Consider the following 24811-nt stretch of genomic DNA (forward strand, 5'->3'; position numbering starts at 1 on the left):
TTTGGGACAGTTTGTTGCTGAGGTCTCTTCTGGACCGGAGCGGTAAAGTTGGAGCTTCGTTAAGTTCGCAGGCAGTGGCAGTTCCGGGTTTACACATTCAAGATAAAAGCGGGAGCAGTATAATTTTGAATTAAACTCGTATGGCAGTAAATATCTTGGCCAGCAAAATAATAACATGTCTATTTAATAAAAACCTATATCTTAATTTGGCTTTTCTTTTTTTTTTTCTGTGCCCTGGAAATATCAAACATAGGCGTGGGTATACTTTTATTTTGAAAGTTCAGCCGGAAGTTATATTTTCAGTTAGGCCAGCTTTTCCGTTTTAGATGCCAAAGTCTTTAGTTAGCTAAAAGTCTGACTGAAGAGAGCAGGATAGCCGGAGGAAAACAGCATGTAGTTTTACTCAGACTGTGTTTCTTTCCGTATTTAGTCCTCGTTATTTCTCGGCTCCGTTTGTTCACCTGGAAACTGTTTTTAACGGTCCGGCCGACATCATGTTCCTGCGCGGCTCTAAAAAGCGACGGTCCAACCGCTCGGTAAGTGCCCGTTTCGTCCCATACATTTATTCCTCAAGCGACTTCCACAAGTCGTCAATCACTTTGGATAACATCTGGGTTTTTTTTTGTTTTTTTTTAAGACAAAGCATACTTTGAGGGGTTTTTTTTTTTGGTAAGGTTTCGCTGTAATAGTCGACTTCAAACGAACTTGTAGGGTTTTCCAGTCCAACACAGAAAACAGCCCAAGCGGAACTTCTTCGTCCCACCTTCACCTGGCTTTTGTTTCGGTAAATTGAGTTTAGTTAAAAAAACATTTTTTTAAAAACTGGCCCACTCATTTTTTATTTATTTTTTTAACCACCCTTAACGTGAAGGTTGTTGTGTTATCTTACGATACTGTGTTCCATTAAATCCGACATTCTTTGTTTCTCGAGTCACGTCGGGCGCCTCAGGTACAAGTCAGGAGGGGTCGGACGACGTCATGGATTTGTACCTGAGCAGGTTGGGATGTGGTAGCTGAACATATTTATTATCGCCGTCAGCTTTTCGTGATCACAACAACAGTTCCTGTTCGGTTTAAATAGTTGTTATTGCTGGATTTTATTTTTTATTTATTTATCCCCCCTCCACCCAATAGACAGTCAGACCAAAATGAACAGACTGACAGATGTGTGGCCATGAAACATCTGGCTCTCACCTGGAAAGGATCCAACTCACTTTATACCACACTACTTATTGTAATACTCACAAAGTGCACTAGTCTAGTAGCAAACCAGAATATATTAACTAAAGCTGCAATGATTAATTGATTAGAAAATTAATCAACAACCATTTTGGTAATTGATTCATTGTTTTGAGACTTCTTTTAATGAAAAAAAATACAACAATTCTTTGATTCTAGCTTCTTAAATGGTAATATATTCTGGTCCCTTTAGTCCTCCATGATAATAAACTAAATATCCTTCAGTTGTGGACTGTTGGTCGGGACAAAACAAAACATTTAAGGCACTCTGGACTTTAGGAAACATTGATTGACATTTTTCACCATTTTCCTAAGTCTTAAAGACCAGATAAATCAATAATTCATTTAACTGTTTTGAAACCCTAATATTCACTTTTTACCAATTTTCTTAACTCTGTGTAGCTGATTGATTATAACAATTTTAATACTTAATAGCCTATATTATTTGTATAAGTGCTCTAACAATATTTTAGGACTCAGGTCACCGGTTCCCATCTAACACATATAATAACTTCACTCGGGTATTAATGAATATCATCAATATTTAATGCAACACTCCCATTACAGCGGCACTAGAACAGCTTTAAGTCATCTTACAACACCGGTGTTTATACAGACTTCTGTCAGATGCATGTACAATGTGTGCACGTTTTGTTTTTTAAACAATATTAAAGATATTTGCAGATTAATAGGAGGCAGAGGAGGAACATTTTGATATTTTTTTTTTATTGATATTAGTCTGAGATTAGGAATTGCCAGTGATTTTTACATAAAGTTTTGAGAAACCAATTAAATGTCTTCCTATTTCTGACAGCTGAATACACTTAAGTGATCAAATGTAATATTTTGACTGTGGCAGCCAAGTGAAATAAACAAACCATTCGAATTGTTTATGTATTCCTCAGTGTGAATAGACTAAATATAAAAACCTCAGTTTGAATATGACGTAATCAACAATAAATTACAAATTCTCAATATAGCCTTTGTTCCCTCACAGTGCAGTTTCAACAAACATTTCCACAACAGGAGTGACCTGAGTGGTCAGGGTGCACACCACATGAGCACAAATGCCATCAGCAGCGAGTTCCCAGTTTGATTCCTGGCTGGTTGGACCTTTCCCCACGTTTCCTGCCTTGTCCACACTGCACTGTGGAAAAAAAACAAAAAAACATTTCCACTAAAGACTTTTTATTTCAGCGGCTTTATAGCTTCAATTTGTATACAGGATTTGACAGGCCGTGCACACATTTAGAAGATACGTGAGTAAAGTCTTCACTCACTACCGATCGAATTTCAGCAAACCCGTCCAGTCGTTAGATATTATTTGAGTCGGCCTCGGCAGCAGGAAGCAGAAATGTATAAACCATGAGGGCGACGAGAGGTGTTGTGCCACCGAGGGGGGCGTGGAGACGGCTGGCCTTCAGGCCGCCTGTTTGATCCTGTCCAGTGACGAGAGGTGCAGCTAGGGCCAGGACGGCAAAGGCCCCCCCAACCTATGACCTGTCCTGTTAATGTTTAATCCATCCAACGCCACAGCTTTGAGAAGAGGCGCAAATGGCACTCTGTCATTCCTCCTATGTGGCTAATGAGCTCTTGAAGAGTGTTTCTTCTACCAAAGCATTCGGTGTGCGCCACATGACATAATTCATGTGTGTTAATGATCCTTGCCCCTTTATATTATTATAAGTAACCCCGAGCTCAGCCAATGCTTCTGCATGCTGATGTCAGATAACAAAGCTGGCCGCCTTTCAGTTTGTCCATTACCTGGTTACACCGTTACTCGGCTGCAAGAAAGAGCTCAAGCAAACCGAGGCAGCGGCATGTGATTAAACCTTATACCCACTTAGTGAAAACAAAGGAGCTGATATGAAAAGTCTTGACGCTGGTCTAAGTGTAAGCATGTGAGCTGACTCGAAGTTGTGAATGTATTATTTACTTTACCCGCACTTTGTTTGGAGGAAACTTCCTCCGACCCCTCCCATCACATCCTTCACTCACAGCACAAAAGGAAAACCTCATTGTGAGGACACAAACTTGACGCGTTATCTTTTGTGGAAAACTGAAAGAAAACACCCTCAAGTCTCCGCGTAGCCTTGACATAGGACACTGCCATCGCGATAAGGAAACTAACTGGGCTAATGTTCAAGGTAATAAGCTTGTGCTTTATTGTTTTTTGTCAAAATGCAGTCACTCAGGAGTAAATTAAATGATCCTACATACTTAAATTAAGTGCTGGGAGAAGCCAAGATGTTGTAGATTCCATCTCATAATCTAGGTTGATTTAAAAAAAAAAAAAAAAATTATGACAAAATTGAAACCAAGCTGCCATTGTTTGGTACATGTTTGGCTATGTTTACTGACAAGACTATCGCCGGGTCATTTAATTTTTTTATATTACCCCAAATAGGTGTTCGGCCTCGTCAAACCTGCGCTGAATGCTGTGCAAACTATTTCTCCTGTTATCTCCTTGCACAATTTTCAGTGAATTTAAAGCTTTTCTCAGGATCTCTAATCCTTCTTCTTAAATTACGTCACAATTGAACCCATGATGAACTCGTAATTACTACCTGCTGTTCAGCGAGTGTCCTCTTTTCATGTGCCGCAGTTACATTATGTTATGTAGGTGTGTAAATACGGATTATTTTTTATTATTGAGCAATCTGTTGATTATGTTCTCGGTTAATTGATTAGCCATTTGGTCTTTAAATTGCCAGAAAATGGTGAGAAATGTCAAGCAGTGTTTCCCAAAGTCCAACGTGCACCCTAAGATATCTTGTTTTGTCCCGACCAACTGTCCACATCCTGAAGATATTCAGTTTATAATATATATATATATATATATATAAAATTGTGGACCAAAGCAACCAGAAAATATTCACATTGAAGAAGCTGCAATGAGAGAATTTTTGCATTTAAAAGAAAATATATATATATTTAGCACTCAAAATGATTAATTGATTATTAAAATAATTCGTTACCAAAATATAATCCGGGAGGACGTGAGAACATAATTTCTAGATCTGTTTTCAGTTCATCAATAAATAATGTAAAGAAGTAAGTGTTGATCCTTCTCCCCCAAAGTTGTCCAGTCAAGATGAACTGTTTGTGTGATCTGCTCTTAAATGTTGAGCACTGACGCATGAACGGTACTAATGAAGTTATGCTTCCTGCGAAAATCAAGTCAAATAGTGTCTGAGTGGAGAGAAATGACTGGAAGCGTGAACATATAGAGCGTCATTTCATTTCTTCACTCTGTGAATGGAAAGGCAGTAACACCCTGAAAGTGTAATCAACTCAGGCCGGCTACAATTTCCAATTTAGTTTTTTTTTTTTATCCTGCAGCTGCTTACTTTCATTCTGTGTCACCTTAATAATCGTAATATGTAGGAGTGCAGCTGTACGCCAGTGTTGAATGAACAGACATTTTGTAGTGCGCGGGTTCAGTCGGTGTGACAGTGTGACAGCCCAGGAGCTCCTTTCTTAACGATATAACAAGTGAAAGGTGCACTCACCCAGAAATCATCTGCACGCTTCATTTCACCCGTCTCGTCACATTTCATACCCGACTTTGTAAGAAACAAAGTAAATATTTGTCCACGGCCATGTGGTAAATCCTAATTCCGGACTAACTAGTTCATGTTCCTATCAAACTGAATATAGTCATCAGTGCGAATAACCAAACATATCCTCCCGGTTATATAACACCCTCCCTCCAAAAACATGTCCGATAATCAATAATAAAGCACTTTTAACCCACGTAACTGCCCTCAGATGTCAGTGAGAAAAGCAACCTCAGCGTTTCCCTGATAAAACCCTCGCAGCTCTTTAAAACATTCATAAAAATGTCTGCATGGGAGAACAGGCTCGACGTGATGGTTTTGTGGTTAGTGCTTGGAAAAAGAAAACCATGTGAACAGGTATGCACAGGTAGCTCGCCGTATCGCATATCTGCATTTAATTGCTCTGCTCGTTAAACTCGGCGTTATGCGCCCTCACGTGCGGTTTCCTCGTGCATTTGAAAGTACGTTTTTAGTCGGATTTGATCTGTTTGATCTTAAAAATTGGGGGTTTGCTTTGTTTTTATGTGCAAAAGCGAATGAGGTGCACGGTCCGGAAAACAGCTGTGTACAAAAAAACAACAACTCTCTCTCTCGAGAGCACTGCGTGGAAGGACTCTTTTCTTTTTTTTTGTCTTTCAACACTGGAGTTCCTCACATACTGTAGACGATCGAGGTACAGTAGAGTTACGGCATCAGAGACAAAGAAAGTAGCGACGGAGCGACTTCACGGCGAGGGAAAGGGTGCAGCTCTCATCCTGTGTCTGCTTCCTTCCTCTCATCTCTAAAAAGAGACTGCAGCGAGAACAGAAGTGAGACGTGAGCTCGTTGGTTTAGTGCAACGATGTGGAGTTGCCTTTGGCGAGGTCTGATGCACCGCTCAGCATTTTTGACAAAAAAAAGGCATTTTGGGGGATTTTATTCCCTTTATCGCTTCAAAACGCACAATATAGTATTCCTGAAGCTCACTGTTGAGTATCACTGTGTGGCCGATCTCCTCTTCTGCACACATGGTTAGTTTGGTGCTGATTACCTCAAATCCTGGACGTTACATTAGCGTAAGAAGTAGGCCTCATTCGTTAGTGAACATACTCACTCAGCGGAAGCTGTACAAAAAAAAAAACGTCGTTATGTAAAAGCGTGAAAACACAATTTATATTCTGTCGTTCACAAGCTGCGTCAAATAAAACTTACCAACGCAGGACGTTTCGCACGCGTATGGTGCCTCCTGTTCTGCCGGCTAAGCTCTACGGCAAAATGGTAAAAGTAGGACGTTGTTATAATGTCGAGATATTCGTAAACGGACTCCGGACGTGACGTCGTTTTATTAATCTGTACGCAGTTCGCGCGCCACCGCAAACGTCTGAACCAAAGCCTGAAACCATGGAAACGCTGCTCACGCGACCTGCTGTTGACGTCTCTCCAACCGTGTCTGGCGAACACCGTATGCGCTGTCGCTATAATTTAGTCTGAAAAATGATGCGCGTGAGCCGCGGTGACTTTGTGTTGTGTTTCCAGCAGGAGGAAGAGGACCCGGACAGAGGCCAGCCCTGCATGCGCTGTGGAGACCAGTGCCCCGGCTTCCGTGTCCACGGCTGGAGGTATGACCTGCACGGCTCCTAAACATTGCTGGCGCTGCTGGTGGACTTTGCAGGAAATGTTTGTTGGGTCGCAGTGTCTCGTGCTGCCGTGTAGATCTCGTACAAACTCTGCTAATAACTCAGAAGCGAGAGGCTTAACATCAACATTTCTGTTATCTTATAGAAAAAAAGAAAAGGAGAAACTGCCGCATTTGCTAAAACAACGTTTAGAATCACACTCATTGACTCACTTAAAAACTTTGGCTTTTTATTTTTTTTTTGGTTTGTTTTTTATATCATGCATGTTACTAGCTGACACCCTGACAGCAGACAAAGAGGAGCCCAAGATGTTGCATCTTTTTGTGGCGAACAGCCAATCATCAGCATCATTTAATACAAATACGTCGTCTTGATTTCGTCTCTTTTATCAGGCTGATTTCGTCCCTACGTGTGTGTGTGTGTGTGTGTGTGTGTGTGTGTGTGTGTGTGTGTGTGTGTGTTGGTGTGTTTATCCGTGTTTACGTGTCTTCAGAAGGGCAGCAACATTGCTCACCGAATCAGCTTAGCTGCGATCCGTGTGCACGCTTAGCGCAGCTATGCATTAGAAGACAACAAACGTGACCCAGTCAGTCAGGGCACCACATGACATTCACAGAGCAGATCAGCCCCACTGTGGTCCCAAAGCAGCGCTGTAGACTAATGGGTACCATTAAACTCCGACATCTACAACTGAAGCTGCTGCATTTAGTTGACATTATCTTCACTGGCCAACAGGAGCAATACAGAGCAGCAGGATTAACAATAGTCATCCTGCAACATGTGGTGTATGTCAGAGCTGCAGAGATGTGAAATTAAGTGTTTATTATTTCTCACTGGCAAAAAAAAAAAAAAAAAAAAAAAGTCATGATGTTTCTCGGAAGATTTTAAGATGACAAATCTTTTTTTTTTTTTCTTTTTTTTTGTGCAAATCACTTGAAAATGTTTTTATAGGCACAACAGGTTCTTGGCTTCACTCAGCGGGAGGACGGGTGTTTTTTTGTCGGACGTCCATATTGTTTTTGAAACCAAGAGTCTCCGCAGCAAAATGACTTTCAGTTGTTGTAATTCCTGCCACATACTTCTTGCGCCCTTTTATTCAGGAGTTGTTAAACACTGTCGGGCTTGAACAACATTTTCTTCTCGTCTGTTAAGTTTTTGTGCGCTTTTCTTTGAGCCCCCTTTTTCTTTCTTTTCTGTCCTTTGCTGTATATCCAGCTGGTTGGGTCTCTTGGTTAGTCTAATCCTGTCAATCACACTAATAAGATTAGGCCTTACTGCTGTGATAGTAACCTTCTCAACCACTTCATACCCTCCTCTGTCTCTCCCCCCCCCTTTCTGCTTTTCAATGCGGCTTTCCCTTTTTAGATTTGACTTTTGTGTTTCATCAAGTTTTACTGTATATTGTGCCAAAATGAAGATTACCCCTTATTATTTAAATTCTTTAGTGCAGAAGAAGCTAAGAGTGACTTTGAAAGAAACAATGTGATTCATATTATGAGTTGGTTTTTTTCCAACCACATTGTGTTTAGTGCTTCCAGAGGTTTGAAGAGTACAGCACAGTCTCCAGGTTTGTCACACAAGTAAATGAATAAAGAAAGATTTATTCTTGGTGTTGAATGCTGCATTCACAGTCCCAGATGGGTGCTGCGTGGCTGAAGCCAGCCGTGGTTTGGTGATGGAGAGAATAAAACAAAAGGCACAGGAATGTGTACTTCATACAATCAAAAAGGCTGTAATTGTATCTTTCAGGTTTTTTTTTTCTAGTTCTCTCTATTCAGGTCAACACAAAAGCTTAGAAGTTGGGATGTAATCTAAAACATGTGCTGCGCTCTACCTCAGGCCCGCTGTACACATTGATCTGTTTACAGTATGTTTAATCTGTGTAGCATTAACACGAAGCTGAAGTTTATTGTTTTAAGTTTTTCTGATTGTGGCTGATGGACAGATCAGAAATGACTTTGGTCGAGGAGACAAGGGCAGATGTCTCGTTCAGACGTTTCGAGTCTCTTATCTGATGCAGAAGAGTGAGGAACATGAAGGTGATTGAATGATTGAGATTTATAGGGGTCACATCTTTAAGACCCCAGAGTCTGCTGCTAATTGCATCTTTCTTAATAACCAATTTAGAATCACACCTTCGCTGATGGTGAAGATCATCCAAGTGACCACAGGCTCAGCTGCTGGTGATCACTGAGAGGGAAGTGATCCATCTTCATCTTGAGCTTTTTCAGACAGAGCTTAAAGTGAGGTGGGGGGCAGATGGTGCTTCCGCTGCCCAGCAGCAAGCGAATTGAGTTACTTGTGACCTACGGGTCCCCACCACGCTTCACAAGTGTTCAAAGTCGCCATCGCTATTAGTCTGGGTGATCATGCGGCAATTACTCACTCACTAATTAGTGGCAGAGAGGTATGGGACGAGGCCCATCTGTTTCTTAGAGCCAGATCTAAGGAGGGTTCACTGTTAGCCTCAGTTATGGATTATCACACCAGCAGCAGAGGGTTATATGCAGCTGCTAGACTAGACGCCCCATCCCTTTTGATATAATGATCTATAATGTGCAGAAAGACAGAATTGTAAAATGGCTGCTTGAAAAGTTGAAGCTGTTTCGTTTTGATTAGTCTGACGATTTTTCTTCCTGATTTATCGTTTTGTGAGTAAACTATGAAAGTAAGCGGTTAAAGAAGTTATGGTGACGTATTCAAATTACATGCTTTATCGGACCAAAAGATACTTTGCTATAATAAAAAAAAAAATTAAAAAAAAAAATTTATTCAGAAAATGTGGATTTTAAAAAGATGTTTGTCTCAAAAATCTATAATTCCTTCAAAAACAGTTCCAGATTAATTTCTTGTAAACTGACTAATGCATCGATTCACTATTTGTTAAACATTGCAGCTTTCGCAGCTAAGCAGCGCTGGCGATGCTTTCATTGTCTAACTGTTAGTCGTAAACACATTTTTTGGGGGGTATGAAGGACAATGAATGAACAGAAATATCGATGTGTCTTTACTGATATTCAGTTGGATGAGCTGGAATGTATTCAGAGATTTTTCATAACTTCAACAATGACTGAAAGTCTGTTTTGAAATTTCACCAGAGACGCTTTGTTGTCGTGCAAAGCCATCTTGATCGCGTACTACGACAAATACTGCCCAGCAGAGAATTGCTCACGGGCTCAAAATCTGATCCACTTATTTCTGTGATTAATAACTGCATCAAAGCCACAATCTACCATCTGTGATGAATCAGTGGCAGCAGTGTGGTCAGAGGAGGAAAGACGCAGCGAGTTTACTCTCTGTGATTTGTCACTTGGACTCCTGACGTTTCACATCTTTCGAAAGGCTGCGTGAGTAAATTGCGATGCTCGGTTTGAAATGTGTAGAAACGTCCGCTGTGTGCGTCCTCTTTTTAAGTAAATCTAAAAACTCCCACGGGCTTGTATCCAGCGTGGTTAAAGCTTTTGTTTGAGCCCACTATCAGGACGGAGGAGGGTGGGAGTCGGGGCTCGCGCGGGACATTGAAAAGAGCTGCTCAGACGGAGAAATTATCACATGGAAAGGAGCTGCCATACAATAACCTGCTCTGACTGGCAGATAGGCTGTTAGGAACCTCAACCGCTTCAGAGGAACACGAGTCTGGATGGGACGGCATCAACAGGCCAACCCGGACTAATTTGTCATGATTACAGCAGGTAATGAAGAAAGCATATTTTACTGACTGACAGGATTAGAGGGACGAGAAGCTCAAACAGTCATTAAGTCGGGAGATGTGGGAAGAGTGAAGGTTTATTTTTTTGTGTGTGTTAAGAAGATTGTTCTTGTCTTTCATAGCTGGACTTTATGTTGTTTTGTACATAAAAGATGAGCCGTGTGACTGTTATGGACAGGAAGTTGTGATCTAATATCTTTATAAAATGTGGTAAACTCACAGAGATTATATTATATTTAAAGATTTGGCAGGAAAGTGCAGGCTAATTTATTTCTTGGTTATTAAACTTTGATTCAATTTTGGTCAATCTGGGATGGAGGCGAGGGGATGGAACAAGCCTTAATGTCTTGATGTCATATTCAGCAAAAAATAATGTGTTTTTGGCTGTTGAATATGAAGTGAGTTCATTTCAGATCCATATGGTGTCAATATTTACTTTTCTATTTAATCCTCCAATGAGAAAACACTGTTCTTAACTGTATGTCCTCAGTCAGCCTGTTTCATTATCTGGAGTTCATTTGATTATTTTTTTGTTAAAAAAAAAATAGCAGCAGATGCAGCAGCAGTCTCGGTAACAATGTTTTGGTCCAGGAAAGCAAATTTCGAGGCAGAGTAGCATCTGCCATGTCTCCTGGTCATAACACACACGGCTGCGTGTGGATTCATCGTCTTACAGTGACAAACTTCTGAGTGAAAACTACCATTACAACTCCACATTTACATGTTGTTTAGCTTAGCAAAATAATTCTTGCTCTGCAAATTTTCACCAAGAAAATCAAAGTAGATTTTAATGGATTTTCCAACATTTAGAACCAAATGTGCTCCATATCCTGTTACATCAGGAAAAGGCTCAACTAAACAGGGCTTTGTAAATTGCAGTTCCCTTTAAAAAAAAAGTGCAGCGCTTTTAATTTAAGTGAAGTCATGATTTAACAACCACTTGCAAAAGAGAAATAAGATGTTCCAGAAAAACCTCCTCAGGGTCTATACATAACCGTACAGCACTGAGTGCACAATACTGGAGTTGCTGCTTGCATTTCCCGATTTGCATTTTGTCTTTTGTACATGTTGTGACTGTAAGACTGTAAAAGAGGTATATTACAATGTTTTGGCTTTGGTCAAATTTCTCCCTGATAGCATTAAATCTGCACAAAGACAGACAGGATTTGGGACTTTCCTGAATACTTTCATGCCCTGAATTCCTCCAAACTGGCACTTCCAGTAACTGGAGGCCGCATGCAAGGGTTGGCACCTGCTGGTGATTAAAGCCCTTGCAAATGCTTTCGTCATGTGGAGGCTGGTGGAGGTGGAGGCTGATGGTGGAGGCTAGTGGTGGAGGTGGTGGAGGCTGGTGGTGGTGGTGGTGGAGGCTGGTGGTGGTGGTGGGGTGAGACGCAGTTCATCTGCCATCTGTCCCATCATGCCAGATCTCTGGCTGCGTCCTCCTACCCACTGACATCGGCATGCGCGTCGTGGTTCCCCCTCCTCCTTGTTAACACGCACGCACGCACGCACGCACGCACGCACGCACACACACACACACACACACACACACACACACACACACACACACACACACACACACACACAAATACAGCTGGGACCAGTTCATGCCAACATGGCTTAAACTAAGCTGATGCTGTGTTTACTGTTATTTATATTTGTATTACCTGCTTGGCAACTGTGGCCATATGAGGTGCCAGTACAAGACAGCTGCATATATTAGCAGTATATTCTGTTGTGGGCCTGAGAAAAGGCACCTGAATCCCATACTACTATTCCTGGTCTGTGTGTTTTGTCAACTCCTCAATAATTAACTCGCGTCGGGTGAAGAGAGAGCAGCACGTCCACACTCACTCGCAGTCATTTCCTGCCGTAACAAACAAACGAGGCAATTGATCAGAAGAGGAGTTCTCATGCGGTTTACGAGCGGTTGTGTGTGTTTTCCTGTGCGAGCTTTTTGGTTGCGTGGGGGGTTGGGTGCTGGAATAAAGCAGCTTTGTGCCTTGTGAACTTGAGCCCCAAGTGCCAGCTGGCATGCTGTTATGCAATCACAACAGAGATGTACACATGCAGTGCGTGCTGCATATGGCCACTGTGTCGCATGCAGTCCAACCGGGGTGCCGCCCGCACCTCACCGCCAACCCCGGGGCGCTTTATTCTGACTGCACCGGTCCCACACACAGGCACACCCACGGGCAGATTGAATGTGGCGAGGAATCTGAGGACAAGAAGGGTTGTAATACAAGGCCGAGGGAGATTATTGCTCCCATCTTCACCTCCCTCTGTTAACTGCCCTGGATTGACAGCCTGGCTTATGTCAGCGACCTCGTTTCCCCCTCGTTTGGTAGAAAAAATAGCCAGGATGTGCTCGTCCTGATGCAGATCCTGTGAGATGTTAAAGCATGCACTGATCTGAGTTTGGTTTAAAGTGATCTGGAGATTATGTTTATGTGGTGCGTCTCATCGTGTTGCGACAACTGTTGCATTAGTAATTTTTGACTGCAGGGAGTCTAGTTGAGTCAACTTGAAGAATGTGTGTGGGCTGGTTTGTAACATAATGTCTCCAACACAAAGTGTGTTCATAAATAATGTGCTTACAAGGCAGTGGGAGTGCCGGGATGAAAGTGGTGTAAAGGGAAGTGAACCTTTTTTTGCAAACAAATTTCAACTTTTCATATATTTATTTTAGATATTTCTGCCTCGTCAGAAAAAGGCAGGCCGACACATCTTAAGTTTTGAGCACATTTAAAACGTTTCATTTTGCACCTTACCACCTGAAGCACCAGGAGAACCCACACAGACATTTACTTAAATGTTTTGACATTCGTTCAGTGTCGTAAATCAGTTATTAAGTCCCCGGGGATGAAGCTAAAAGCTGCCTCTTGTCTCCACAGGAAGATCTGTGTGCACTGCAAGTGTGTGCGAGAGGAGCATGCCGTGCGCTCGGTGCCGGGGCAGCTGGAGAAGATGATGACCAAGCTGGTTTCAGATTTCCAGAGACACTCCATCTCCGACGACGACTCGGGCTGCGCCTCTGAGGAGTACTCATGGGTCCCACCTGGGCTCAAGCCCGAACAGGTAACGAGCAGCGTGCAGAACAGACACAGAGTCGAGGCATAAATTAATGCTACGCAGGCGCACACGATGCTCATCTTCACTTTCACATGTTCACGCATATCCTCGAACAATTTAATAACAATTTGCTTGTTCAGTTTTTGATTTATGTCAGTAGCTGAGTAAATTGCTCTGTTTTACATTTAAAAAAAATGTATTAAAAAAAAGTTGTCTGTATTTTCTCATTCATGCCTTCATGTGGACGAACTCTTTTCTTCATGCAGGTATATCAGTATTTTAGCTGCTTGCCGGAAGACAGGGTGCCTTATGTGAACAGTCCGGGAGAGAGGTACCGAATCAAACAGCTGCTGCACCAGCTTCCAGCCCACGACAGTGAGGTCAGTCTGACTGTGGATGCGTCAGACCCTAATAGAGTGGTGACATGCCAGCTGGACCTGAAACAAGTAGAGGATCAAACAATAAGTAGATCCACATAAAAATAATCAATGTCTTTTTTTCAAACAAAAATGCCAGAAGTTCAGCTGTTCAGTTCTGAGGTCACAAAAAATATAGACCATTGAGCTGATTGTAAAATAGATAGAAATTATGAAGAGAATGAACAGAAATGTGAACGGTACAATCAGATACACAATAGATTGCAATTTTATCAAAATCAAAACAAGATATTTGAAGACGTGACCTTGTGCTGACATTTTAGTATCAAGAAAATATTTGGCAGATCAATTGGTAATTAAAATAACCCTCAGTTGCAGCCCTGATGCCAACTACATCCTCTGCTCAGGTCCAGTTCGATGTTTGGCGACAAGAATGTGTCTGTTTCTTGCAGCCGAAGTACTGTAACACTCTGGACGAGGAGGAGAAGAAGGAGCTGCGTCTGTTCAGCCAACAGAGAAAAAGAGAAAACTTGGGAAGAGGCGTCGTCAGACTTTTTCCAGTAACTATGACCGGAGCCATCTGCCAGCAGGTATGGAAATATTCTCATTTTATCTTTAGAATAACATGTCGATTCCCTTATGGGACCAATATAAAGCTCCAAACAGCAGTTTCTCTGTTTAAGACATCACTGCATGCATGTGAAATCCCATTAAAATATATTGGAGTCACGCAGACTAGAGGAAGTTAATGTGCAAGTAGGTACAGGCATCGCTCAGGGGCCACAGCACTCTAAGATTTAATGATTACAAGGCTGCATGAGCACATTGCTGTATGACCTGGAGCGTTCATCGTTTGTTAAAGGACATACCACCTCACTTCCTTCCCGGTGCAAAACTACCCCACCCACACAACCGCATCTATTTTTCCAGTGTGGCAGACAGATCTGCGGCGGAGATATCGCAGTGTTTGCCAACCGGGCAGGACACGGCAGCTGCTGGCACCCTCAGTGTTTCCAGTGTGCCTCCTGCAGCGAGCTGCTGGTCGATCTCATCTACTTCTACCAGGACGGGCAGATATACTGCGGCCGGCACCACGCTGAGAGACTGAAGCCCCGCTGCCAGGCCTGCGATGAGGTGACCGTCTCGCCAAGATCCCCAAGCTGTTTACTTTTGTAAACTCTCATCAACAACAGTTGAAGTTAAAATGTCCTTTCAAAGTCAACAGCCCGCTGACAGAAAGCTGAAAGCTTTTTATGAAATATCATAAGAAAAGAATGCAGGGACTCTTGCCAGACTTTTTTTTTATATATATATATATATATATATATAAGAGATGATGATAACCTGTATGGAAAGATCCTTTAATCATCAATATACTTCAACATTTCCACTGACCACTGCATACTATTTGTAGATATTTCTGGGAGTCTCGTCTTGTTTTGAATGGCCTCTCACTGTGATTTAAGGGATTAGTTGACAGAAGTTGTCTAATGGATCTGCCACAACTGACCCACAAGAGTTCTTTAGACCCAGAGGATTGCTAAGCCTGTAACAGGAGGGCGCCGGTGGCATCACTTTTCTCCGTTTTTTTTTTTTTTTTTTTTTTAACCTAAATTCTTAGTATGCTGCTGTATTTTTACGGCCGTGATTGGTTTACTTCTGTACCCGCGTGAAACGACCTCTCTGCCTCTTTCTCTTTCACTCTCAATCCTAGATTATTCTAGCAGATGAATGTACAGAGGCAGAAGGAAGATACTGGCACATGAAGCACTTCTGCTGTTTCGAGTGCGAGGCTGCGCTCGGCGGCCAGCGTTACATCATGAGAGAGAGTCGACCGTTCTGCTGCTCCTGCTACGAGTCCATGTACACGGAGTACTGTGACACCTGTGGAGAACACATAGGTACCGAAGGAACATACCGATTCACTGGGAACACCTATTCAGCTTTGATTAGCAGTCAGCAGACAATAAATGGATGGATTGAAGTGGCTTTCACTTATTTGCCCCCGAAGGAAGAGTTAAAATAGCAGACAGCTACGTAAACAAACACGTATATCTGCTTCTATCTACATTATAGTGCTATAATCTATTTATTGGACGTTTATAAATGCTAAATGAGGGAAGCATTGAATTCAGTTTTCAAAAATACCTCAGAAGGTGTCGAAAAGCCTGAAATTTAAATGGTAAAATGTAGATTTTGTTTTTTTTCTGTTGCCCTCTCACTGCTGTAATCTTAGTTATGAAATGTTTTTGAATCAGATTACAGGCTGTTGGGAGACACTTCACACCTTTAAATTATGAGTGAGATTGAAATGCATTCTATGTCGGGTTATGAAAAGTCTTGAATTTAATTTGGTGAACCCTGCAGAAACCCTGTATTAAAACCTGACAAGTTTGAACTGTATCCTGACAATGTTAAGACCACAGCGGCAAAAGGTTGAACATGCCCACAGACTTTAAAAACATTGCCATCACAAAGAGACCTCTATCAGTAGGGAACTTAATTATGATCTTGTTTGCACAGATTTGTAAAATTGATCATTATTATTATGTGACGACCTGAAGACTTTCACATCGTTAACTGTGACGAGTCAGCGTATTCCATGTCTGAAAACAACTTTAATGTCAGGACTATGTTATATTTCTCACAATAGAGGTATAAAAAGTAAATAAACAAGGACATTCCAGTAACCCGTCAGTATGACATGTTATACTCCTGCACAGACGGTTCAATTAATGTACAGTACAGTAATGATGTTAAATATGACTGATGTGTATACAATATGTGTAATAATGCATTCACACAGTTAGACAGATCTTCAGCCGACATCAATGTGTATAATCACAAATATATTTCCTCTCAGGCATCGACCAGGGCCAGATGACGTACGAGGGTCAGCACTGGCACGCCGCCGAGTCGTGTTTCTGCTGCGCCCGCTGTCACCTCCCTCTGCTGGGGCGTCCCTTCCTCCCTCGTGCGGGGCTCATCTTCTGCTCCAGGCCCTGCTCGCTGGGCGACGACCCCAATAACTCTGACTCCTGCGACTCGGCGCTGCAGAGCAGACCGCCGCACCACAGCAGGCGGTGCGGGACAGCAGAGAAACACCACCAGCTACAGTGCAGTTCTCCACTGCTGCCACTAGAGGGCACCAACCCCAAGATAATGCCTGCAAAGGACTGCATTCGTACCGCAGTGGAAAGCAGAGGTGAATAGGAGGCATTGTTGTTACAATATTGGGCAGGTCCCAGTGAGTTCAGACATCTTGCAGAGACTCTATACTTATATTTTTTTCTTTATTCCAACTCTCTGCTTCTCTCAGGCGTCCACTGCACCGCTCCAGTTCAAAATGGAGTTCCTACACCGAGCGGGCATCCTCATCCGAGAGGCTCCTACTCACCTCTGCCTCACATTCATCTAGGCAACGGCCTCGGTCCGTCTTGGCCCAGCGACCTTCCGCATTACAGTTTACTGCCGGAGGACTGTGGTGTCAAAGCTCCAGTCAGTGGTGGTCAGTTTCAGGGAGAGCTGAATGGAAGTACTGGACTAACAGGTCTTAATTCAAGAGGAACCTCATCTGATAAAGACTGTAGGAACTGGGTGGAAAAGACAAATCAAGTTATGCAAGGTATCAGAAGTCACTGATCCTCAACACATTTTAACTACCTAATAGAAAAAAAACAACTAGTGCCAGTAATATTTAATTCTGATGTTTCCATCTCACTGCCTCTTGCCTACATTGTGTCCTTTGGTTTTCTGTCCTCAGCGTTTCCTCCTCAGACAAACTCACAGCTCATTTCACCCGACTCGCCCCCTCTCCCCCTAAACAACCCCTCCGTCCTCCCACCTCCTCTGCCCGTGAAGTCACGTGACCTGATGCCCCAGGATTCCCCCCCTCCGCTCATCCCCCAGCCAGAGGACAGACCCTCTGACTCTCCACCCCCGCTGACTCGCAGCGCCACAGCCAGAGTCAGCTTCAGAGAGCCAATCAGCAGCAGCTACTCTGTTGATGAGGATGAAGATGAGAATGAGAATGAGGAGGGGCTGCAAGAGGGCGAGGACAACCAGCAGGAGGAAGATGAGGCGGAGGGAGGCTTCGGAAGCAGGTTGCATCTACAGAAGGGCATCCCGCCGCAGATGGATCTACTGGGTGAGGAAAAGTCTGAAGGGATGTTGATTATTAACTCAAGTTTGTGCTGTTTTTCTCACAACTTCTTTTTCCACTCAGACGGGTCCTCGTACCATCAGCGCAACCTAAGGAGAGGGTGGGGTCGCTGCCACATCCCCTCCGACCCTTCTCTCCACCCGGGCTCAGAGAGGCGCTCCCTACGCTCGCGGCCCGACCGGCCCCACCTGGACACCCTGGACTGGCGAGGCGAGAAGGACCAAGACGGCTGCTCCAACGTCTCCTCACTGAAACTCCAGCAGGGCCGGCGCAAGCACGAGGACTCCTGCTCTACTTGCTCCTCGTCCTCAGACTCGGAGGAGGAGGGCTTCTTCCTGGGACAGCCCATTCCTCTGCCCCCGCAACTTCGGAAGCAGCCACCCGACGAGGGCAAAGACGGGGAGGGAGAGGAGGGGAGGGAAGCTCAGAGAGACTGGGGACTGAGAGGCAGCTTCAGGCGGAGAAGAGCTCACAGTCTGGGAGCAAAGGACAAAGATAAAAACTGTGCTATCTCCTAACGCCAACCTACACAAGAACACAACATGTTATTTTGTTAAATTATGGTGCACGAGAAGAACTAATGACCGTCTGTACTCTGGTGTTTATCGGGGTTTACGATGGTGATGTTAGCTCCAACACACTCCGAAGGTGAACCGCAGCCATTGCTTCTGACACGCTGCTTCGCAAAGGGAAGCAAAATAAACCTCCGAGGAGTCACTGCCTCCTGTTTATATTGTTGACGCTCGTTGTTCGACTCTGAGGTGCTGCAGTGTAGAAAGTGACGTGCTGAGGTTGTTTATTTTCTTATGAAGGCCTGAGTTGCAGTTAGTTTGAACTGTTGTGACCCTGCAGTGAAATGTTACTGTTTTGTTTTTTTAACATTACCATTATTTACATATGCAAACCTTTCAGCAGGCACAAATGACCTGGGGCCAGTTTCACCGAGACGGGCTTTAACTATGGTTTAAAATGTACCTAATTCAGAGACTTTATCCTTTCATTTTACAAAGATATCACAGGAGGATGTTTTGTTCACATTAAGACTTTTTCTTTTCTTTTTTTTCAAACCGTTAAACATGGCTGACCAAGAAACCATCTTAAAATGCTCTCCTCGCCGCAGAAAAGGTTTCCCTTCGGGAAAAAAAAAAAAAATCGAACCAACACGAAGACATTTTACCGAGAAAAGACGACGAAGATTGGATGAACACAGAAAGCTCCCCCACGTCTGTAAATATCCAACATGTCATTGCACTTCTGAAAACCCTTTTTCCCATCTCTTCTCACACGTTGACCGCAAATTATAAGCCACGTTTTCCCATTTGGCCCCACTCGGCCAAGCAGGTGTTATTGGTCGTTACCATGGAAACGTGTATATTTGGGTCAGCAGCTGGGTTATAACTTCTGAGCTCTTGATCTTTGTGAAAACTGCATTAAACCGACAGAAAACTCCAGACCAGTGTAAAATGTCTTCGTCAAACTGACCCCAGCACATCCTGTCGTCACGGTTTGTAAAAAAAAAATATATATATATATATTTGTTACTTCTGACTCTACTGTAACTATTTCTCTGTGCTCTCATGTGCAATCTATATGTGGCTGTAATAATGTTACAGTTATGGACACTAAAAGGCCAAATAGTATGGGGGGGGGTGGCGAGGAGGGGATGGTGTGTGATGACTTCAGCTTTGTTGTATAGTCCAAACAAAATACTGCAAAATCTGCAGACATTCTTTCAAGTCTGTAATCACACATGACTTAAAGGTCATCTGTTTTGTTTTTTTATACCTGGTGAAGGTCACTGTTCTGTCTTTTTTATTTGGGGTATAAGAAAGAGATTATAATGACCCTTCTGTTTCTTTGAATGTATGTTATACTGTAAATGGGTAAATTTGTCAAACTTGTTTGTCTAAGCGTGTGCTTCTTTTTTTTCTTTTTTTTTTTCCACACGTACCACAAAGTCAACATGCGTTAAATAGCAGAAACTAGAGAGGAATACGGCTCTCTGCCAAAAAAAAAAGAGCAATTAGTCACTTTTGATAATTGCAAATGTGAGGATTTGCTTCTAATTATTCAAATACGTTTAATTATTTTTTTTAATGACTTTGATTTTGGGACTACTGGTTGGATAAAACACATTTTGTGGGCTAATGTGGGCAACTGACAGGTATTTCTTATTATTTAAAAAAAATAAAAATGAGATTAATTATTAAAAAAAATAATCATTATACTCCTTTATAGTAAGAAACCCCATGTAGTACTTTTCTGATTATGTCACCGCCTGACTTTCACTTTGAATGGGGTGAGGTATTAGTAGGTTTCCTTAAGTAAAGGATAAGTCCTTCAGCACTGGACAGGAAATAAAAGTGCTTAACGTCTATCTGCCAGCTTAAAACAATGGCAGAGCCACGTGACCAAAAGAGGTCCGCAAATGTGTTTCCTTGTGGAACACCGACTGGACCAATCAGCGAGCGGAGGGGGCGGGGCCAGGAGCAGCGGCATGAGTTGTCAAACAGGTTCGACTTGTGCTGTTAAGTGGCTTCAAACACAGTCACACACACACATTACCATCAACGGGACGACAGGGTCCGTGTGTTCAAGAAACCCAGGAAAAGGCTCAGGAGCAGAGCAGGAGCTGTCAAGGTGAGTCTCCTGGAGGAAAAAAACAACAAAAAAAACCAATGAGAAAAGCTGCCTCAGCTCACCTCACCTCACCTCCAGCTTCATACAGGCAGACTTGGAGCTCGCCAGGTCAAAGACTGGTACGCAGGCCTCATGCGGGTGCTTTCCCTCTGTTTACCTGCCCTGCCCGTGCGTGCGTGTCACTTGTATTTGATTTCCTGCTTTTACTCCGTGTTTGCCATTGACTCTCCGCAGCAGAACATGCCAGCACTTGACTCAAAACATTAAATTCGTGCCTCTATTTCTGTTGGTCTGACATTCCTCTTTTGGTCTGTAAACCCACCAGGCCCTTTGCTTCCTTCTCTTCCAGTGACATACTGCGGTGCTGCTGCTTCTCCTCGCCGGCAGAAAGAAGAAAAAGAAGAAGAAGAGAGAGAGATCGTTCTAGATTTAAAAAAAAAAAAAAATTTGGGGAGATCTTGGAGACTTCTATGAAGGTAAGAAAGAGGCCACTAAAGGTTTAAACGCTGTCAGCAGGAGTTTGGCCTGGCTCAGACTGGAATGGCAAATATGTCGAGAATTTGACTGGCAGATGCAGACTGCTCAGACGGCCTGTTTCTCACACTCATATATATATATATATATATATATATATATATATATATATATATATATATATATATACACACACACACACACACACACAAAGAGTGCCTGACCTTCAACATTTAGAGGCTCATAACTATGTTTTATTTGGCTTCATTTGATGTCAGAGTTTTGTATAGATGAGGAAGAAGCGACGTTACAAACCCTGGCAACGGGCTGCTTTATTTAAAGATGAAGAGTCATTGTTCCCATAGCAGCTGTTGGTGTGTGTGTGTGTGTGTGTGTGTGTGTGTGTGTGTGTGTGTGTGTGATCTGCTCTGTATCGCCTCCAGACAATAGCTTGTTGACAGCTGTCTCCATCACCACACACACACACACACACACACTTCTACCACTCTTTTCACAGCCCTTCTACTGACTGAAAATGAAGTGTCAGTTTTATTGTGCGTTTGTCCTCCGAGAGATGGATGACTGCGAGTAATTGTTCAAATCCGACTCCGCCGGCAGCCAATGAACTCTCGCGCTGGAGGACGCTCCTGCAGGGCGATTGGCTGCAGCCTTAAATATACAGGAGGGTTTTATGGTTGTTGAGTCTTTGTTGAGTTTTCGGAGCGCTGAAGTGTCTGAAAAAGCGATGCCGGCTTGTCTTTTAAGGTAAATGTTTTTATTGAGTGTTCGTTGAGTTCTTTATTGAGCTGTCTTTTGTTTTCTACTCTGCTGACTGATGTGTCCGTTTCCCACAGGAAGTCCAAAATGTCAAGGAGCTAGAGTTCAACTGAGATGCTGAGATTACATCTCCTCACAAATGGCGTGGAGATGATCATGAAGCAGACATCCAGGGGCACAAACAAAGGATAACGCCGACGGAACTTTTTATTCCAAAAACTGTAAATGGGAAGTGGACAAGGACAGGCACGTCTACTGGTTTACAAAATGCCCGTCGAGACACTTCAGCAACCAGTGAGGCACCAAACAAGGACTGCCATCGCTGCCTTTCCTCCACGCCTGCGACCCAAAGCGCCGGTGGGGCCAGACTTCTTCCGACAGGGCCCGACAGCGGCGGGCAGACCGAAGCAGAGCGCTGTGGAGAGGCTGGAAGCAGACAAGGCTAAATACGTCAAGAGCCCGGTGGCTCTGTCCAAGCAGCAGCCGGTCAGGCCTCCCGAAGTGAGGAAGCCACTGCTGAACCCCGGCACCGCTCTGCGGCCCACCAGGAAGACCCCGACCCAGACGAAGAAGAAGCAGGAGGCCGTCCAGCTCGACTTGGAGCACCTCAGCAACCTAATCAGCGGCGTGAGTGACGGACCTCAGTCGAGCGCAGCTGTAGTTTCAGAGGACGGTAAAGCTGCCGCTTCACGCAACTCTCCCGTCCAGACTCCTGCTGGGACTCAACAGAAAAAGGAGAGGCCGTGTCCGCCTCCACGTCCCGACTGGTCCAGTCCTGCTAAGGTGCGATTAAAAGCATCCGGACCTGCCAGGGGAGAAAGTTCCGGGTCTCCTTGGTGTCCGACTGCGGGGACGGTTCGCAGAGTGGACGTCATGCCTCAGGCCAGCCCCGTGAGGACGGCCTGCAGACCGCCTCAGTACATCCGGCAGCCCCTTCAGCCCGTATCGCTACATCCCCAGTTTCAGCTCCACCCGGCTGCCTCACACCTGCGTCTCTTCCACCCTCGAACAGCGCCGGCTTCGTCTCCTCTGAAGCCGGTCGTCGCTCCATCAAAACCTGAAAACTCTTCCTCCTCTCCAGCTGCAGCTCCTGCGCCGACTCCGCCTCCGACTCCACCTCCCGCCACCTTCCCTGTTTTTCCTCCCGCCTCCCCGGCGATCACCCGTCTGTCTTCCTCCAGCTCCCGGAAACGCCCCTCTCTGACCCGGTCTAAGTCGGACATGAGCGACCGGTACTCCCGAGCCGGGACAGAGCTGGAGCGCTTCTTCAACCTGTGCGGTTTGGACCCGGCCGACCTGCAGGACCTCAAAGGGTCCAGCTCTGACATTGTGTCTCTCGCTCGTTTTCGCAGCGTCAGCGCTCCGGGGTCGGAGTGTGCGGGCTCGGGCAGAGAAGGAGATAATGACGAAGAGGAGGATTCTGGCCAAGCTGCAAATCGTGTTCCTTACGGTGTTTCTGTCATTGAGAGAAATGCGAGAGTGATCAAATGGCTCTATGGACTCCGGCAGGCCAAAGACAATGTGATTAAGAGCACCAATTTATAGGATGTTGTCAAAGAGTCTATAAACTCAAAATCAAAATTTAAAAAAAAAAATCTACTTTATTTCTTTCCACAACACGCATGGATAACGCAAAATGTGATGGATTCCCATTATTAGACCGGTAGCAAACGGAGGTCTGATAATCGATGATATTTGTCTGACGGATAGTTCACTTTTAGTTTTTTTTTTTTGTTTTGAAAAAATGTGAACATTGATGAAGAAATTTTCATTGTCTTTTTTTTTTTTTTGTTGCTATTTTTACTTTTCAAATGCTGTATTTGTTCTGTGAGTTTGATAACGGGTCTTAATAGTTTATTATAGCAGTTGTTTTGACATTGAAGTGTCGTCATGGTCAACAAATCACATTCTGCTCTGAGTGGATGGCATTAAAGATGAAATGGTTCAAGCATCTTTATTTGGTCCTCTCTGATGTATTTTAAAGAATCTCACCACAAATAAATGAGTTTCCTCCCTGCAGAAATGAGTCAAACATTTGATCCTCTTTGAAACAGTGTACCACCAGATAAAGTCTGTACATTTGACCCCAGCCAGGAAAATTAGTGTCAACAAAACAACATCAACCGATGTAATGATCTGCGGTGGAAACGGTTACTACACTCCCGGCATCTGAAGCTGGTATTTCCTTCTTCAGCAGAAATAACTTCTTGTAGACGTTTTTCCTAATTGTTGCCTCTCCGGAACGTTTGACCACACTGGAGGCAAAACTCCTCCAGCTGTGAGATGTTCGGGGGTTTCCTGTCACGTCTGTCCATTTCAGCCCTCCGCAACATTTATATGCTATTAAACATGGGATTTTTTTTTTCTTAATCAGACCATTTCATAACCTTCAGTTATTTCTTTGTGGATTTGAAGGTTTTTCCATGTGATTGATCCTTTTTTTAAATTTATTTATTCAAATTATGAAAACAATTACAAAATGTTCTTTTTTTTTTTTGTATCATTTGTATGTCACATTTATTAACAGCCACTGTTTCAAAGATGATTAAGTGGTTGACTGTTCAAATACGTCAAAAAAACACATGACTGTATTGATATTGTCAACTGATTGCAGTGATGCATTTCCTCTGAGTCACACTCTACTTGTAGGAAATTATGAGACCGTACAATTCTGTGAAATGACTTCGTAACTGATTGAAGTTTGTACCCTTGAAGCGGAAGAATTGTGTTTTCGTCAGACTGTCGGAGAGAGGAGGAAGAACAGGATCAACAGGCTTTCTGTGATGGAGGAAAGTTTCACTGATGCTCCACAAGAGGTCAGAGGAGTCCACACTTGACTTTGTTCTGCGAGATCAGCACAGGAATATCTGCAATGTCCCACTGATAGCTTGTTCAAAGCTGAGGTCTTCTTTTTTCTTTTTTTTTTTTTTAATGATTTTCAGAAGAACTGCTCATCATTAAGAAACTGCTTCTGAGCCATAAATCTGGGAATATTGAGGCCTTTAATTTTTAAAATCAAAGCATGTCTTGATGTTTTGTGATGAAAACATTTTGGAATTATTAGATGTTTATTTTAATTGCTTAATAAGGGAGCAGAGAGTGATTCTAGTTCGCTGCATTTTACCATACAAATGCTTTGATCATTATCTGTTTCGTATAAAACAGACCTAGCAGCTAAAGTC

The 24811-nt window shown here is 43.4% G+C and overlaps 2 protein-coding genes across 6 annotated transcripts; both read left to right on the plus strand.

The window, feature by feature from the left end:
• Nucleotides 1-342: 342 nt before the first annotated feature.
• Nucleotides 343-19639, plus strand: prickle3 (prickle homolog 3). 4 transcript variants are annotated; one of them, XM_069140481.1, is made up of 11 exons: nucleotides 343-536; nucleotides 6315-6397; nucleotides 13022-13205; nucleotides 13466-13579; nucleotides 14029-14166; nucleotides 14507-14710; nucleotides 15291-15477; nucleotides 16440-16781; nucleotides 16896-17201; nucleotides 17340-17723; nucleotides 17802-19639. In XM_069140481.1, the coding sequence occupies exons 1-11, from the start codon at nucleotides 495-497 to the stop codon at nucleotides 18254-18256; spliced, it is 2439 nt and encodes an 812-aa protein (XP_068996582.1). In that variant the 5' UTR covers nucleotides 343-494; the 3' UTR covers nucleotides 18257-19639. The 4 variants fall into 4 exon arrangements, with proteins under 4 accessions (XP_068996582.1, XP_068996584.1, XP_068996585.1 ...); XM_069140483.1 differs by lacking the exon at nucleotides 343-536 and adding an exon at nucleotides 769-784; XM_069140484.1 differs by lacking the exons at nucleotides 343-536; nucleotides 6315-6397 and adding an exon at nucleotides 9643-9762.
• A 613-nt stretch (nucleotides 19640-20252) lies between these two features.
• Nucleotides 20253-23646, plus strand: fam110a (family with sequence similarity 110 member A). 2 transcript variants are annotated; one of them, XM_069141533.1, is made up of 3 exons: nucleotides 20253-20378; nucleotides 20704-20854; nucleotides 21707-23646. In XM_069141533.1, exon 3 carries the CDS (start codon nucleotides 21855-21857, stop codon nucleotides 23172-23174), a length of 1320 nt encoding a protein of 439 aa, XP_068997634.1. In that variant the 5' UTR covers nucleotides 20253-20378; nucleotides 20704-20854; nucleotides 21707-21854; the 3' UTR covers nucleotides 23175-23646. The 2 variants fall into 2 exon arrangements, with proteins under 2 accessions (XP_068997634.1, XP_068997633.1); XM_069141532.1 differs by having other exon boundaries at nucleotides 20728-20854.
• Nucleotides 23647-24811: the final 1165 nt, after the last annotated feature.

Source organism: Embiotoca jacksoni, unplaced genomic scaffold (assembly GCF_022577435.1).
Source record: "Embiotoca jacksoni isolate LCO1_2020_lvr unplaced genomic scaffold, fEmbJac1.0.p SCAF_9, whole genome shotgun sequence".
In the NCBI taxonomy this organism is placed as follows: Eukaryota; Metazoa; Chordata; class Actinopteri; family Embiotocidae; genus Embiotoca; species Embiotoca jacksoni.

Coding starts and splice junctions, on each gene's coding strand:
- prickle3 (XM_069140481.1), top strand. CDS start 495: ATGTTCCTGCGCGGCTCTAAAAAGCGACGGTCCAACCGCTCG. Junction 15,478..16,439: donor CACCTGTGGAGAACACATAG/GTACCGAAGGAA, acceptor ATTTCCTCTCAG/GCATCGACCAGGGCCAGATG. Junction 17,724..17,801: donor GCCGCAGATGGATCTACTGG/GTGAGGAAAAGT, acceptor TTTTCCACTCAG/ACGGGTCCTCGTACCATCAG.
- fam110a (XM_069141533.1), top strand. CDS start 21,855: ATGGGAAGTGGACAAGGACAGGCACGTCTACTGGTTTACAAAATGCCC.